At 42.0% G+C, this 18,548-nt stretch overlaps 1 protein-coding gene across 1 annotated transcript; it reads right to left on the minus strand.

Annotated features, from left to right (window-relative positions):
- Positions 1 to 4: 4 nt before the first annotated feature.
- Positions 5 to 14,670, minus strand: mrtfbb (myocardin related transcription factor Bb). The gene is made up of 14 exons (XM_085404337.1): positions 14,409 to 14,670; positions 11,036 to 11,101; positions 8,689 to 8,744; positions 8,524 to 8,599; positions 8,173 to 8,319; positions 7,600 to 7,778; positions 7,220 to 7,366; positions 5,871 to 6,118; positions 5,458 to 5,590; positions 4,478 to 5,347; positions 3,627 to 3,737; positions 3,371 to 3,508; positions 3,237 to 3,297; positions 5 to 3,148 (listed from the first exon to the last, which is right to left on the minus strand). The coding sequence occupies exons 1-14, from the start codon at positions 14,506 to 14,508 to the stop codon at positions 2,718 to 2,720; spliced, it is 2,763 nt and encodes a 920-aa protein (XP_085260463.1). The 5' UTR covers positions 14,509 to 14,670; the 3' UTR covers positions 5 to 2,717.
- Positions 14,671 to 18,548: the final 3,878 nt, after the last annotated feature.

The raw sequence follows: 18,548 nt of genomic DNA on the forward strand, positions 1-18,548 counted from the left end.
CAGATCAGGTGAACAAGGTGGCCATGTCATTAGTTTTTCTCCTTTTATACCCTTTCTTGCCAGCCACGCTGTGGAGTACTTGGACGCGTGTGATGGAGCATTGTCCTGCATGAAAATCATGTTTTTCTTGAAGCATGCAGACTTCTTCCTGTACCACTGCTTGAAGAAGGTGTCTTCCAGAAACTGGCAGTAGGACTGGGAGTTGAGCTTGACTCCATCCTCAACCCGAAAAGGCCCCACAAGCTCATCTTTGATGATACCAGCCCAAACCAGTACTCCACCTCCACCTTGCTGGCGTCTGAGTCAGACGCTCTGCCCTTTACCAATCCAGCCACGGGCCCATCCATCTGGCCCATCAAGACTCACTCTCATTTCATCAGTCCATAAAACCTTAGAAAAATCAGTCTTGAGATATTTCTTGGCCCAGTCTTGACGTTTCAGCTTGTGTGTCTTGTTCAGTGGTGGTCGTCTTTCAGCCTTTCTTACCTTGGCCATGTCTCTGAGTATTGCACACCTTGTGCTTTTGGGCACTCCAGTGATGTTGCAGCTCTGAAATATGGCCAAACTGGTGGCAAGTGGCATCTTGGCAGCTGCACGCTTGACTTTTCTCAGTTCATGGGCAGTTATTTTGCGCCTTGGTTTTTCCACACGCTTCTTGCGACCCTGTTGACTATTTTGAATGAAACGCTTGATTGTTCGATGATCACGCTTCAGAAGCTTTGCAATTTTGAGACTGCTGCATCCCTCTGCAAGATATCTCACTATTTTTGACTTTTCTGAGCCTGTCAAGTCCTTCTTTTGACCCATTTTGCCAAAGGAAAGGACGTTGCCTAATAATTATGCACACCTGATATAGGGTGTTGATGTCATTAGACCACACCCCTTCTCATTACAGAGATGCACATCACCTAATATGCTTAATTGGTAGTAGGCTTTCGAGCCTATACAGCTTGGAGTAAGACAACATGCATGAAGAGGATTATGTGGACAAAATACTCATTTGCCTAATAATTCTGCACTCCCTGTATTATAATGCATTTTTCAGGCATGTCTGTGTAACAAAATGTATATTTCATTAATACTTTGGTACTTTAAACATGCTAGTTATTTTCAAATCTTTTTTAAATACAATAAAACTTCAAAATTACAGACTTTCCTTGTAAATTTTTAATGGCAAGCAGTAAAGGGCAAGTGCTGAAGCTCATAGCCAGACACTGAAATCCCAAAGAATCTCTGTATTTACAAAACGACTGTTAATATTTGTATAAAAAGCCAACATAAATACATCATGTGTAAATCATACAAATGCAAGGTTTTTGTATGCTAGTGTAGTAAAGACTAAACATTTGTCATTCCAGCACATAACCCCTTTTTAAGGAGAGACACTTGGGTGGTCAAATGAGGCACAAAGGAGGAGATGGGGAAAAGAAATAAAAAAAAATAATAGAAATTTGCATCATTTTCATAACAACTATTTCCATATTTGGGTGGCTTAGAAACTGCCAGTAAGTGGTCAATAATTTAACAATATGACACAGTTATTACACACAAACTGTACTGCCAAGATATAATGGTTTGTGTCACTATTAACAACAGAAACCAAAAGGATAGCACGTCTTCCATTTGTTTGTATGAAGCTGATTCAAATCAGATGTGGCCAGTAGATGTCACTGAACTACAACCTGACTTGTAACGTCTGATGGTTATTTGATTTTGAAATGATGCTGCAGCAAAAACAAGCGCTGGATCATACTTCTGTTATTTTTCTCTGGTGTTGTGTGTTTGTGAGCTGCGCAGATGTCTATTTACTGAAAAATGAAAATAAATTATTCAAACATCTTCAGCCTTTAGGAATCAGTCCATCGCCCATCGCTGTAAGTGAAGAGTCTGGCTCTCTTCTTCTCTGTCTCGCTCCCTTTTTTAAGCTCGCATTTGTCTCGCGTATGTTTGACAGTGTGTACAGATGCACGGTGAGATACATAACAGACTTGTCTTCACTCTTTGATCTGTTTTGCAAAGTGCAAGAGAGGAAAACATGGTTTTTTTTTGGTAATAAATACTGGCCTTGGTTTAGTCAGAGCAGCTGGGCTGCTTGTTGTGGCCCCTTTTCTAATTTCATCATATTCACACTCCCAGCTCAAATTAAACATCTGATTTATACTTCACAATTCACATACACACAAGGATCGTGCAGCGGTTGTGTGTTTACAATCTGTTTTGATAGTGATAATCATTCCAAGACAGGGTGGAGTAAACTACACAGCAGCCCTCAGCTACATTCGCTGTTTGGCCGTTAGCACTGTGGCCAGGATTTGGGACATTTTCCTGCTCTTTCTGCTCACACCACGCTGACTGTAAAGCTCTACATTCACTGAGATCAGAGGACTAAGAGGAATCAATAACATTAAATGAGACTGATAACAAATCAGCGGCGTGTCTTGAGATGGAAATCTTAAAAGCTTACTTCCACTTTCAGCTCAAACTGCCAGTACCACTCTAACTTTATCTGTCTCCCGATACAACCAGAGGATTTAGAGACCTCAAAGGAAGCAGTTCAGCAACTTCTAAAGTGATGTTGCACGATGAGATTATTACAGAGCTGATTTATCTCTCTGGAAAGCAGAATGGGGCTGCTGAAGCATCCAAACAGCTCTTATTGTCTCATGGAAACAAAAGCAGTCTTCTCTCACAATGAAAAACGATCGCCTTGACAGCACTCAGTCCCAGTTCAAGTGCAGTTCACTAGAGTCCAGGAAGTCAGACGAGAAGACGCCTACTGGCACCGACACATCCAAAGAGTGACCCTCCTCTGCTGGCACAGACAGAGTGAGATCCAGCCAATCCATGTTGTCCATGTTGAGAGCAGAGGTGGACATGTTGTCATTAAAATCCACTTCCATGGTGTCCCCAGGTGCATGTAACTCATCCATCAGCTTCAGTTTTTGTGGTTCTGTGTCAGGGAGCAGTGCGCCCTCCAGGAGGGTTTCCAGCCGGGAGTCGGAGGTCACGCACGCAGGCGGCTTTGCTACCTGGACTAAGGGTGGAGGGCGGGATAAAGCTGTGTTGATGGGAAGGGTGGTTACACTAGCTGTCACCACAAGAAGCTTATCCAGGTTGGGAGGATCCTGTGTAATATAGGGGGAGATCTCTGGAAAAAAAGAAGAAGAGAAGGACATGGTGAGATTTAAAACCTCATAAAGGTATCACAATAATCAAATCACACCCAGTATTCTCACCACCACTCTCCAGCAACACGTCAAACAGGTCATCCATCTCCTGGCTGGCCGCAGTGGGACCCTGCAGAGAAGAGAAACCGTTACATGTCTGAATGACACAAGTGAGATGCTATATTTATGTATCAGATTCTTGCCTGAACAGCTGTTAACATGCTGTGTTTCTGTTTAACGGCATCCTCATAGCGCGGTGGGTCTTTACACTTTGACACGTGGTTCGTGAATTTTGGATGCTGCAAGATCAAACTGTTTGGAGACTGGCTGGAACAGGGAGGCTAATAAACAGGAAATAAACAACATCAAATACAAAAATACTAACTACATAACATTAATTCTTGCATGCTTTACAGAAAAATTAAACATAAGCAGAAGGAACATAAGGATAATCTCCACCTTATTTGTAGGTCCTTTGGGAAGAGCCTGGCCTGAAGAAGCTCCTGCAGTGCATCCACTCACTGGGAATGTATTGAGAAAGTTCTGTGCCACGGTATTAATCCTCCACGTCTGCACAGAGAATTGAAGAGGTCAGCACGGAGGCATCAGTGCAATCAAACATACTTTCTCTCAGGGAGTTTGGTTAAAGTAGCAGTGCAGCTGCATGAGAACTGTGGAAACCTGAAAGAAAACCCACTGTGGATCATTCACTTTTACGCAAAGACATCTTAAATTAAATTTCTTCAGCCCCTCTCCAGCCGGAGGATGACAATGTTTCATCTACCTATGACGGCACTGTTTGCAGGGTAAACCATGAGAGCTGCGGTTGAGTTAAGCAGCGGGTTCTGTTACTAATTCTGCCTGCATGTCGGACTCAGAGCAGAGGAATGACTGGGAGCGATGAGGGCACGATGGTCAGCTCTCACTCAGCACCTGCTCCAGTAACCCATGTTTCCACAGGCTTTCTTTTGATGTGCGGAGTGAAAGATGCCACCACTCAGCAGAGGCCTGTTATTACCGTAGCATGAAGGAAGGCGCATTAGCCATGGTAGCGCTTAACTGACTGTTAAATTAGTTACGTGATATATTATGCAGTGCCATGAAAAACATGGCAGAACATTTATGATGTTATCTTGTGTTTACACAGCACAATACTGGATTTATGATTTCAGGCGCGCATACATACGCATTGATACGTTTCCAGTTCCTACAAGGAGACTAAAGTGAGCACAAAGTCACAGCTGATAGTGGTGATGAATGGGGAGACAGGCTGAGGCAGTCTGTAGAAGCAGCGTAGCTTTTTTTCTTACCTTTGCCAGTGGCTGGGTTTGAGTACTGCATTGCTGATGTATTGCTGCTGAGGCCTCTGTTTTCTGTGGCACCGATCCAGAAGCCTGGATAAGGCCTGTGTGTAATGCAATGCCTTTGGTGGGGAGCTGGATAGTGGCTGCTGAGGCAGGAAGGGATGCGGGCAGTAGGATCTGAGCTCCGGCCTGCGCAGGCTGACGGGATTCAGACTGTGTGATGGTCTGGTGACCGAGAATGAATTGATTTTGACTGGCTACGTGGCTCTGATCTGCAGGCTCTTCCTGTTTGACCAGTACTGGCAGACCAGGAGAGCTGCAGGATGCAGTGCAGTTTGACGGAGTCATGCGTTCCTCTTTGACCTGCACAGGAAGCAGAGGACTGAGCTGAGATGGAGAGTCTCCCTGTTGACTCCTTTTCTCCACCTCCAATTGCATCTTCAGTTCCTCCACCAGCCTCTGCTCCTGCTCCAGCTTCCTCATTAGTTCCTTAATCTGACGCTCCTTTTCATGTAGCCGTTTGTCCTTTTCAGAGTCCTGCTCGTGGGATTTTGTGTCCATGGGACACTCCTCATGTGGCGCACTCTGTGGGGAGCTCATGCAGGGAGCATGATGGGCTGGAGCATCTGAAAGCAGTTTTGTTGGACTGTCTGCTGTACTATTATCTTCTATGCCCAGATTAGAGACTCTAGAAGCAATAGGGGACACTGGTGGGGTTAATTTAGGAGTTTCTGACTGTGAGATTGCTGCATCGATGGGAGCAGCAGTCTGGATGCTAGAGTTCTCCTGATACAGCTTTAGCCTCTCGATCAGCTCAGTCTTGGTCCCAGAAACAGGCAAAGATCTGAGTTTTAATTCCATTTTCAGCTCAGCTACCTGCAAAGATAAAAGACTTGTAAAACAGCTGCACAACACTCAGCTCGTTCACCTCTGCAGCAATCATATATGCATGATACAATCAGGCTGCGCAGGCTGCAGTGCGTCACCTTCATCTCGTCCAGATTAGCTGGTAAGTGATCCGGCTTGCGGTTCATGTGGTGGAGCTGCAAAGGGGCAGACGCAGCGTTTCCACTAAAAGCAATGTTAGAACAGCTGGTTTGTACCTCAGTTGTTGGTCTGCTGTAATAAGATGTCAAGAAAAGGGAGTGCAGATGAGAGAGGGATTTTTTCTTTAATCCATTTTTCATAATGAGCACCTTCTGTGTAGGAAGCTGCGAGCAGGAAATGCAGAGTAATTGAGACAAAAAGCAGCTGTGATTAAACCGTGATAACAGTTATTACATTTTACATAACAAGGTGCGTACGTCTGACTGAGGATTTGAAAATCAACGTTGAAGTAATTGTAATGAGGATAAGAAAAATCCTGACTGCGATGAAGTAAAGCTTAATGGAGCCATACTTGAGCTTGGAGGCCTGGTAATTGTACTGCTGCTGTTGCTGCTTCTGCTGGTTTAGGATCTGGAGCTGCAAGAACTGCTGCTGTTGCTGCAGGAGGCGGGCGTAAGCAGAGTCCATTGGCACGTCATTAAGCTCTTGTTTCTGGTCCGGGGGAATATACTGATGGTACTTCAACTTCTTCACTCGTGGTTTGGGCTCTTTGCTCTTTTTGCTGCGGCTTTTTTCAGCAGGAGGCTTAGCCAAGCTTTGCTGCAGAGCACAACACACACAAAAAAGGGGTACATAAGACCAGAGAGGACCATGTGGAGGATATTCTTTCCTCATGACTGATCTCAGGCCAGTCCAGTTAACTTTATCAGGGAAGACAGTTTGCACTGCCAGTACCAACACTGTAAGAGTTGGAACTGATACGGTACTTTTATAACTTTAACATTAACATTGCTCTGACACTCGATGAGAACAGCAGGATGAGGAAACGGGTAGTGGAAATGTTACACTTATTGTTTTACCACCTGCAATTACAGGATGTAGTACTCATGAAAATGGCTTGGCACAAGAGCAGCAGGTTCTAGCAATGAAATCAGAAACTCGGGCCGGGTTAAACAAGCACTCACTTTCCAGTTTGTCAAACTCACTCCCTTATTATGTTCAAAGGGAGGGAGAGTTTAGCTTATACTCTGAGGATAACTGCATTATGATAAATGGATAAGTTATAGCTTCACTCCCGTTCTTTGATTCACAGCTTAGCCACGATGAGGAGGGCCGGCCTGTCATTTGACCCTAAAAATAGACAAACTGTGGCACAGATTTAAACCTCTGGATGGGTGAAATAACTTTAACCCTTGCTCTTTGACCTGCGCTCAACTCCAGCTAAATGCTGAATTTTTTTTGTCTGAGCCAAAACTGATGTAACTTTTAGCATGAGAAATAACAGACTCTGACATTGTGTCTCTCGTCACATTTTCAAAGGAAGCAGACAAAATAAATCAAACACACAGATGAAGAAAATAAGTCAGGAAAACAGAGCCAGAGGTCAACACTGCAACAGCTGCGTATAAACTACACGACAACAATGACAAGTAACCATAAACTTATTATTATTATTATTTTTAGAAAAATAAAGAAGATTGGGTTTTTAGGGGAAATACAGATAGTTATTTTGAAGGTCAGATTGCCAAGACTTTGGAAACTATTTTCCCACAGCCAAAAATCTCATGTTTTTATATGATAGTGTTATTGGTTACGGTTACATATGATGATGATGATTTAAGACCTCAGAGGATTTTAAAAAGCATCACTAATCTAACTTTAGCTGTAAGATCACATTAAAATGACTAAGAGAAAAGTCACCTTCACAAGAACTGGCCCCGGTGTAACACAGGTGACGACAGTGGTGACAGGTTGAGGTTGAGTTGATTGTGGGTTGCTTTGTTGCTCACCGGTGGGCATAGGGTTGTTTAAATCTGATGCAGACTGTGAGCTGGGTGGCGGGGAGTGCTAAGAAAAGTAAAGAGAGAGCAAAATCACATGAGCCCCTCAGTAAGAACAGCAAAGCTGAAACACCTGCTAACTATCATGCCACCTATGAAAAGGAAGAAAATATGACCCAAAATAGGCTGATAAACACTTGAAAAATGAGCATGGAAAACTACTAAAACACAGCTGATGTGCTGTATGTAGCAACTTAAGTAACCTAGGTTTTTGGTCGTCTGATACTGGTGTTGTTGTACCTGTATGGTCGTTTTTAACATAAGAGTGGCTTCTTCAGACTCCCGCGGCGAGGCCGATGTAGAGCTGGGAGAGTGTTGGCTTGCAGGACGTTGCGGTGAAAAGGCATCGCTGCTGTCCTCATCAAAGTTGTACACGTCCGAAGTGTCAGGTGTCTTCGCACGATCCACCTTGCTACCACCTGTGGCACAGGATCAAAAAATAAGCAAGCACTGGTTATTATTTATTTCAAGGATAAATAAAAATAATGCAAATAGAGCAAAAATCTCTGACTATAGTTTAGAGATGTAAGCTGAGACTGCCCTGCTGAGATATTTCGACGTAAATGTCATAAAAAACAAGCTACAGTTTTTTCAGTGAGGGCCAGCTTATCAGTATTAGCATTATCACAGTTTTACTGCTGTAATTAAACGGGGAGACCTTTCTCACAGCAGGCCTTTGCTTCCCAAACAAAGATAATACATCATTAAAAATAGATAAAAATCCACCAGATGTGCTGCACAGCTGGTTTGAATTACCTTCGCTGCACTCACTGTAAGTGGTGAACAGATATAATAATAACAATGAGGCTCTACCATTATTAACCTCCACAGGCAGGATGTTCTTCTCCACCAGCTCCATGGGTCCGGGCCTCTGGGCGATCTTCTCATTGAGATCATCAGTCAGTCTGGCCCTCTTCAGCTTCATTTGTGTGGCCTGCAGGGAGGGCTCTGCATGTGTCTCTGATAAACACAAAGAGGATGTTCATCTGTGATCTGGCCAGTATCAGTCAGTCTCTCAAACTGCTTTATCATACTGCCTCACAGCAGACTGAGCCAGACCTCACAAAAGCCATGCGTGTGGTTATAGCTTTGTTAAACACAAAGGTAATCATCTCTCTTATCTCAACACTCTTGCCCAGTAAGAAAACACCCCCGGATGATTACCTTGTAGGATGTGCATGCGGACCAGCTCAGAACGTCCGGGTCGGCTGCAGAGTTTGTGCTTCAGGAAGGTCCCAGTCTGTTTAAGAAAAGAAAAAAAATAAGAAAATACTCTGGGTACAGGATTGTGATCATCTGCAGGCTAGAGTGCATTCATTGTTGGCTTACCCTGGCTCTCTCCAGGCTGCGAATCTGCTCATGGAAGGCAGCAGGTGCTTTTAGGGCTACGAGAAGAGAAATCCATAAGAAATCAATACATTTTCTTGTTTAATACAGGCTAATTTCACACACACGAATGTTCCTTTGATTTTAAGACTGACGTCTTTTTGCATTCTTTCTTTCTAATCCCAAATAGTTTCCCCTTTGTCTGCCTTTGATATCATGACAAAGTATGTTTATGTAGCAAGCCTCTTAGTGATAAGATTGTACTCCACAACAACAGAAATGACGGTGTAACAGCATAAGTATAATACCACAGGAAATCTCAGTATTTCTAAAACATATACTTTTCATAATGGCCCTCATTAAAAAGTCTTTTAAAGTTATCAAGCAGTTTTCTCAAAAGTACCAATAACGTACTGTATGCCGACATAAAGTGTTTAAAATTATGGACAACACATATGTAAAAAAAATCTAAACTACAAATACACATTTGTTACAAACAGTGTAAGCAGATATAAAGAAGAAAAGAAGGGAGATAAAATGCATCTTTATTCCCAAATATGCCAAAAAACTATTTTCACACTCTAGGGTCGTCCAGTTTCATGTCATTGTTTATTATTTTGTCTCCTTTTTGGCATGCAATGGCGTGTCATTAATAATCAGCAGCTCGTGGGCGGGTGTCTGACAGGAAGTGTCAGTTTAGCTGACTCAAACAACGATTATTCCGTCCTAATTTCTGATCTGACCGAGTAAACTTGTTGAGCTTCAGACGAGGTCTGGCTCACCGGCGAGTCACCTCTGCTATGACGAACATTGTTTGGTTTAAGGACACTCTGCCTGGGGGGTGCTCTGAGGAGTGTGTCAGAGGAGCAAAGCAAACATTCCTCATGACCAAAACCTCACTGCATACCTATCATAAGCCTCTAAGTGTAGGAGAGGCAGATTGCTATGGAGAATGGCCTGGGAGGCTTGTGTGCAGGCTACGCTTGGCCAGGCCGCAGAGGAGATGGGGGGGCGTCTGACCTCCACTGAAGGCCCAGCCGCTGACTCATGAGGCCGCGTGGAGCCAGAGAGGACCTGAAAACTTGACTACAGGGGGCTTTTCATGACAGAACTAGATAAAGAGGAAGATGTCCATCTTTTTCCCTTTCTGTCTTTCCAGCTCTCAGTGGGATTCTGTCACAGTTTCAGCTCATCTTTTATTGACTGTACTCCTAAACAAAAGGCTTGCTGGAGGGAGGTAAAACAGGGACCGAGTCAGCTCCACCTCTGCTGGATCAAAGGATGGATGTGGATGGTATTAAAGCGGAGAAAGCCACTCCAGCTTTGACACCAGTGTGTCATTTATCTGTTATATATTCCAACCATTTTCACCAGGTTTTCAAGCACAGTGAAGCGATTTCAGCCTCTGACATAATTCTATAAAACAGCCCTTATAAAATAAAGCAGTTTGATGTACAAAGAGGATCTATTATATTAACTCTGAAATCCATATTCTCGATTCTTGGACTCTACTAAAGTGGCTTTGCATGATTTATAAGTCAAAATAATCCTCATTGATCCTGTATTAGGCTTTGGTGCAGCTCCTCAGTTCTTCCACTGTCTCAAACAAGTCGTTTTAGCTCCTCTCTCTTCAGTGCCACCCTCAATTCATACCAACTTTCTTCTGATTGGCTGCCCCTGGTAAATTTGAGGTTTGATCAGCAGGTTCAGCCGGAATTTCTGTACTCACACTTGTATGCCTGTCAAGGGATATTCCATCTCTTTGACATCACACACAGTCAAGAATAGAAACGTCCTGAAAACAGTCTGAAGCCTGAGCGTTTGGCTCAAATTACTTGTAGTTAAAGAAACTCATTATTTCACACTAATGGGCTCCATTTAAATCCATCCATCCATCCCTCAGTCTAGTTTCTTCCACTTATCCAATCATTACAGAGGATTCATGATAAGCAGTGTATACTGGATGTCCTTCTACCCAGCAACATTTTGTAGGACACTTTCCTAAGGTAAGCTGAGCTATATTATCTCTCCAGTACATTCAAAACCTACCCCTGGGTCTCCTTCCAGATGTGCATGCTCAGAAAAACTATCCTGATTGGGTAGGCTCTACTCTTGCAGCTCCCACTAGATTTGATTTATTAAATTATCAAATAAAAGCACAAAAAAATACCACAATAAATTCTGTATTTTGAGTTGCTTCATGATCCCCTATGTTCACCAGCTATTTGCTAATAGAGCCTGTTAATTTGGGAGAAATAAAAACAGAATATTTTGCTAGCTATAAATTTTTTATTTCTTATTAACACTGTTGGTGATGTTCACTGTTGTCTTATGTAGTAAAAATACTCACGCGGCATGATGCCTTGGTCCACAAGTTGCTCCCGAGTTCTCCTCTGCTGCAGACAGAGCTGCAGGACTATGAGAAAGCGGAGACACAGAGTCAGGGTTAAACTTTTACCATTCAGAACCAGTTTGACTGAGTCACCTAACAACCATCCCTTCTGGCTTTGAACTGCGAAACCTGCAAGACTTCAAATAAAACAAGGCACTTATTATTTCTCAATCAATACGCTGCCCGAAGGGCTCAACTGTAAACCCCGTTCACCACCACAGACATTCTGTACTCTTCCTGTATGGTTTTAGCTCAGGGGTTGTGAGGAGTACCACACATTTTACAACACGCAAACAGTGTGATTGGCTGACAGCCTTCCCAGTGAGAGGCAATATCTCTGTGTGGGTTGCAAATGCGCTGAGGAAATAAAGTAACTACAGAGAAGAACACAAACAGATAAAAGAGGGATTAATGTCAGACCTGCAGTTACAATAATGAGGAAAACTTGAGCTGGTCATGACACCACTGAGAGCCAAGTAACTTGTGTCTGTTTAATAAATTGTTTTTAAAAACTAATCTTGCTTTGGATGGATAAGAAGTGACCAGTCATGTTACTGTGGAACATCAAAGACATGACTATCTTCCAACAGAAATTGTTGAGTCTTGCATGCGAGCTCTGCATATAGCACTTGGATGATCTTCGGTTTTATTTCCCCAAAAATATAAACTGTAGTAAGACGTTGTTTAAACATTTATAAACACGTGAGCGTGGACATGTTATTTCAGTAGAACGCCGAAATTCAGTGCAGGCAAAAAAAAAAAAAGTCTGAACAGAAGGCGATGGGTGATGGGAACGAATGAAGTGGCGGTGGTGAGATACGTGAGGCCTTTATTGTCACCCTCGTAGTAAAGTGAAGTTAACTTTAGCTCGATCTACTCAGGGGCATTTTTGGGGGGTGGGGGGCAGCTCCCACTCATACACAAACACACACAAATACAAGGCAGACCTGCTCAACTCTCCTGGGAAAGGCACTGCTTCTGAACGGGCCTCTGTGACTCACGCTAGCAAAAATAAACTGGGCAGCTGTGAGAACAAGGCCTGGGAACCATGAAATTTGGGGGTAGTTAAGGGGGTGGGCTCTGCATTCGTACGCAGAGACGAGGGGATGTTCATGGGCTTCTACTGGTGGGCAAGGGAACGCGGAGTGACAAGAACCGAGGCAAAGGGTGGAAGGCCGAGGCCACTCTCATAGCAGCCCATCCACTGCAGGACAGAGAACACAGTGTGCCTGCTCTGCCTGCTGTGTTTCCTATTACAAACACAGGCCAGAGGGGTTTATGGTCAGCCAGAGATGGATCATAACGGAAGATTGTAGAAAATGCCACAAGCAAGAGAAGAGTGCATACTACATCATATGAATAATATCAAAAAGTGCCTCCTAGCTCTGACAGAGAATGCAATTTTTAATTTGAGGTATGGTAGTATGGGGTTACAACTCATGCCGGGTCCTCCTCATCACTCGGTGTCATCTTTGGTTCAACCTGAACCCTGGCTAACCTTCTCCGTGATGCAAACTGGCTCCGCTCTCCTGCTCACCAGCAAAGCGTAAACAGAGGTTTTGGAGAAACATAGAGAGGGGGCTCGGCTCAAATCCTTGTCTACTGATGTAATGTTGTTCTCAGCAAATCATCCATGGGGGTCTCCCATCAGACCTCTGAAACAATACAAATAAAAACTGGTGTGGCCAAAGCTGAATTTAGTTTAGAAAGAGACTCATGCTGGCTTATGTTGATTTTGCAGTTATAAATACAGAATTCTCCAAACAGAGTCCCACTTTAACAGCATTTGAGGCATTTATGATGGAATGCATCATGAATATTGAAATAAAATTAGTCTATCAAAAATGTCATTTTGATTTTCCTTCCATGCCTTTGTGTGGAGCCTAGAAACTTAAAGGCTGACTTCAATCCTTGGAAAAAAAATACCTGCAAACTTATCGATAATAAAACACGTACATCCTACGTTTAGCAATGCAGAGAATTCATCAGCAAGACTATCTCAGTATCTCAATTTTACATTATTTTTTAATTTTTGTATTATTTTGCCTCAGTGAAAAAAGCCAGAATCATATTAATAATAAGAAAGTAAAAAAATATTGCTTCCTTTCTGCCACGATTAGGTGTCAGGGCAACCAGGTTTCTCGCTTTATATGGGAAAGAAAAGCCTTTTAATAACATTATCCCACATTTTAAATGGCAAAAGTTTTTTTAAGGTTTCATCCAATGACAGTGAAAAAAGCAGAATGACTGTGTGGAAGCCAGTTGTTTGAGTTTTAAAGTGTATAAATACACAGGCGAAAATATGATGTGAAGTGAAGCAGAAGCACAAACTTCTGCTTCCTGTCAAGCTTGTTGTATTTTTTTTTTTTTTTTTAGCAAAGGAGTAAAATTCAAGGAAACACATTTTGGCTAAATGCCAAACCTGCAAAGATTGTGATTTTTTTTTAAAGACAGACACATTAAAGTCTCAGACTAACTCCTAATATCGGTATCAGCATCATCCCACACAAACATACTCTTTCCCCAGCATTTACTTTGTTAGGATTTGGTCAGATTAGTGTCAGATTATTACTCTGTCCTGGCAAAGTGATCTGAATCTATGAAGAAAGAGATATACTTAGTCAGGTAATGAATAATGATTTTTGTAAAAGCAGCAAGAATAGTTCTAGTGGAAAAACTTATATATATACTTCTTTTGCATAAATCCAGTATAATACACTGTTTTCATTTGAGTGTGATTCTCTGCTCACAGTATTAAAACGTAGCATGCAAAACACGCTATGTTGGATGCCCTATAAACTTTTGGTATTTGCAAAGGTTTTTTTTTCTCACATTGCCAAACAAAGCCTATAAATCACTAACAAGACAGGTATTTTGTGTTTTACTGGCAGAGGCCACTTGCTTAGAGGAATGTCCTGGTGATGAATGCAAACCAGGAAGATAAAAACATGCAAATAATGATCAGAATCCTGATTAGCAGCATATCCAACTACTGCACTTCAGTTGAAGTAACTTCATTGTGTATGCGCATTACAAGAGTGAAGTCATGCTTCTGTGAGGTAATACCTTATAATAGTGATCCTACAGAGTGCCAGTTTGAACACAGGTAATTTAAAGCGATGGGTAATTACTTTCTACTTAAACAAATTCATCAGAATTCAAAAGAAGTGATGCTCCACTTGAGTCACGATCATGATCTTTTACTGTCATTTCCTGTTATGGCTGTGTGTCCATCACAACAATCCCCCCCTCTGCTTCCGAAGGCAGGGGATTAACATTACATTACAACAAAGCTTTCTGGTTAGAAAAAAAAGAAAGAAAGAAGCAGTACCTGATTTGAATTTACCCCTGCAGATGGAAGGGGTCTCCACGTCAAGGCACGCCATAGGGAAAAGTTGTAGTTCGATTGGTGGCCAGGTCTGGAGTCCCATGTGGTGATGAGGCCAGTGGAGAACACGGGAGTCAGCGAGAGGGAGGAAAGAGCCAGCGCTGAGAGGACGACAGCTGGCTCGCTCTCTCTCCGTCTCTCTGCCGGCCTCAGTGGAGAAAGTGTGTGTAAGTATGTGTGAGCGCTCACTCAACGTCAGAAGGAGGGAACACAGTGGTGCCTGCGTTAACCCTTGCTAGGTCACTGTGTTGTGTTCACAGAAGACTCAAATTGCAACACGACACCAGAGGGAACAACTTTTAAACGTGGTAATAATCAATATTTCTTATGCTGGGGAAATTCACTTGGCCTGGGACCAAAACATTTACTGGCAACCAATAGGAAGCTGATCAAAACAGGCTGTGATGAATTTTGAGTTGGCACATTTTTATGAGAAATAGCGTGTGTGTGTGTGTGTGTGTGTGTGTGTGTGTGTGTGTGTGTGTGTGTGTGCGCAGGGACCCTTGCTGCACTAAATAACAATGACAAGAACACATAGTGGGATGATTTGATTTTTAAATGAGTGATTATTCCTTGAGGTGTTTTTGCAAAATGACATATTTACAGTGTTTGTTTCTTTCTAGATTCCCAGTAAACCCCCAATAAAAATCAAAACTAAAGGGAATGTATAAGAGAAATTTAAAGAGGGGACGTCCAAAAACATCTTTGCTAGTCGTCTTTGCCTTTCCGCAGCTAGAAAAACGCTAACAGGAAATGAGATAGGAGCGGATTAGACTAATTGTGGGAAGTTGTGTGTGTCTCAGTGGATCCAGGAAGGATTGCATGTGAGCCAAAACGATTTCGTGTCAAGGCGACGCTGCAAAGACATGATGCTGTGGCAGCGCTGCGCTTGACTGTGAGGTCAATGCATGCTGTGGAGGAGTGGACAACTGCACTCTGGATTAATAATGTCACTTGTGGGATCAAGAAATATGCATGTCAAACAGCGTGGGACGGGGAAAAATAGAGATGATAAACAGAACTGGTAGAGGGCAGGCACAGCATGTTATGACAGCCCACAGTGGGGATTCAACACTGATGCACAACAAGATGATAAAAAATATGGGAGAGTAGTAGGAGGAGCTTTTTAGGAACGTGGAAAAACATCTTCCTGCATGTCATTTTGTCCACAAAAAGTTCACATTTCGAAAGTCTGCTGGATATAGAAACAAAACAAAAGCTTTTAGGAATGCGTGCACACCTGTATTAAACCACAGCGAACATCTAGCTGTGGGCTCTCAAAATTTCCATAGCTTTGTTATTGGTAGTCCAGTGCAGGAGCCCAGTTCAGTACAGTCATTAAAATAGTGAGATTACTTTAAAAATAAGATTTTAATTCGTTCACAAAAGACGGAGGTTAAAAAAATCATCCAGCTGTTGTTACTGTCTACTTCTCAAAGTCTTCACTGCTACATTTTCATTTGCACCCTTACTGGTTAAAGCCTAGAATACTAAATGAAAAGATTTTGTTTTATACAAGAAACTCTGGCCGCTGCATCAAGACCTTTATTTTACAGCTTTTTTTCTAAAATATAAGTTCTTAGTTGTTGGATATTTTTCTTATTTTCTTCTAAGGGAATGTTGATTTCAAAGTTTAAATGTCTCGAAGAACTTAAAAGTCTAATCTCTCTAGTCTAGACTGTTGATGCTTTCCATTTACATGAAAAAATTACACTTTTTTAGTGTTGATTTCCAGTTTGGGGTATTTTTTTTCGTGCACCACCAATTTCACCATTAACGACCATTTTAGCCCGATGATTATTGCACTCATTACATCATTACATCCATCTGTTTCCCATTGGCCAGATGGTTTCACTTCCTAATAATTCATTTAGAACTGAGTGAAGGACTTTGCAGTTGCAGCCACTAAATCACTTTGATTCATGATGCAGGTTGGTGCTGAGGAACGCTACAGCCAGCGGTATTATTGACTTCAAGGTACCAAAGGGAACTGTGATATTGTGTTTTAGTTCTAGGTGTGCTCGTGTTATTACAAATTGAGCAAGAGCAGTAAATATGAAATTGATAACTGACTCATTCTTTGGAGTGTTTTGGATGCCGTCATTGTGCATCACTTGTGCAACATAACCCAGTAATCACTGACAGACAGATATTGTCATTATTAGGTAGACCCAGGAGACTCATGAAAGATCATCTTCTGTTGTAGCGCTATTGCCTCACCGCAAGAAGATCCTGGGGTTGAATCTTTTAGTCTTTGGGCCTGCATCAGTTTCCACTGCTTTCCTTCAATGACCAGTCCAAAGAAATGCATGTCAGGCCAAATCGGTGATTCTAAATTGATCATAGGTGTAAATGTAAGATAGATAAAGTGCTTCACATGCCTAGAATATGAATATGTCCAAAAGGTAAAATGCGTGAAGTGCGCAGTGGTCAGTAAGACTAGAAAAGCACAACATAAATGCCATACCACTTTATTCCCTGACAAATCTATGTTCCCAAGGAAAACTCTGATTTCAGAAGCTACTTAAGCTGTGATTACGTGTTGGCTTCCAAAGGCAATTCTGATCTGACTTCATTCTTCATTCTATAAACAAATCGCTGAATTGAGTTTGTTTTTCCAGAGTGGCCTTGCTCTTAAATGGTCAGTGTGCAACGTGCGTTGGTGACCTCTGATGCCATTCTTGTGAGTTCAAGCGATGGGAGAGTATGTTGAAGAAAACACATGAATATTGTCAATCCACACACGAGTATGCGTACACGGACACAAATACAGATACACTACAATCTGTTATGTGTAAGGCTACGTGATATTTTAGACTCTTTGTCTTCATGTGAAAATATAATGACAGTGCAGAAGAGTAATTTCAGCGACACAGAGCCACAGTTTTATTGCAGTTTTTGACTGGGCCTCCCTCGTCTATCTGCGAAGCTCCGTAATAAGAAGCTGCTGATTCCCCAAGGGTGGACAACGCCATGCTATTTTTCTCTCATTAACATAGTGGGGTTTTTTTTTGTAATAGCTGTTTTATATGAGAAATGCCCAAGATATTTCAACAATAAAGGATAATAATTAAAATTGTCATTAAAATCCACAACCTTGCTACTGAATGTTTGGGTTTCTTTCTGTTATTGTAGGGTCTTTACCTTACAATATAAAGCATCTAGAGGTGACTCTTGTTGTGATTTGGTACTATATATAAAAAAACTGCCTTGTATCGAAGACACAATCAGGCATAAGGAAGGAGATAAAGGAGCTACACTGTAGGTGTTGCTGGTGTTGCAGGGCAATTTATAACACAAGTCTCAGATGAGAATAATTCCGATAATGTATTATGTTGAAATAATTTCTTTCTTTTTTTTTTTTTTTTACACTTTATCAGCTCCACATCATCCTGGTATGAGAGTCTAAAAGATTAGGATTTCATGGTATTTGTTTCACTGAAGGTGTGCTGCGGTTGAAGTGTTTAGCTTCCCATTTATTTTTATTCTTTGCTCCCACTGCAACAAGAAAAGCAAAGAAATAAACGTTAACTTTATTCATATTTGGACAAATGTAGCCTGTTCACCTGACAGGGGGGGTTACGCTTCTGTGTTAAATCTACACTGTAGATACGCTGGAGGGAGATTGCAGAAAGTATCAGGAACAAATCTGTTTGCACTTGAATAATACTGACCACAACAAAAAGTGGGGAGTTTTATTTGTTTCTATCATTGCTGTCAGGTGTACATAAAACACAAATAAACCATCATGAAAAGTATGAATGCTGTTATTAGCGTCGTCTACTTAACATTGGTTATGCTGTAGGCCTGCTGAAGACAACTATTCATTGCAGAAGTCTAAATCATCTATTGGGGGCAAGGCACAAAAGTGGCGTGGGTACCCAAAGTCTTTCTTCTTCGCTCTTTGACCCACAAGGCCAAAAGTTGTGAAGTTTGATACACTGATTATGAAGCTTCACCTCAAGTATTTCAATGCCACCTCTGAGCAGATGTTTGAGGTGTGTGCATGCAAACCATTAACCATCTGCTAATGACATAACAATGAAATACTCAGATCATGTTTAAACATCCTATTTTATGAAA

This window comes from Rhamphochromis longiceps, linkage group LG4 (assembly GCF_057381845.1).
Source record: "Rhamphochromis longiceps isolate RC_006_pf linkage group LG4, R_longiceps_female_GT1.1, whole genome shotgun sequence".
Lineage (NCBI taxonomy): Eukaryota > Metazoa > Chordata > Actinopteri > Cichliformes > Cichlidae > Rhamphochromis > Rhamphochromis longiceps.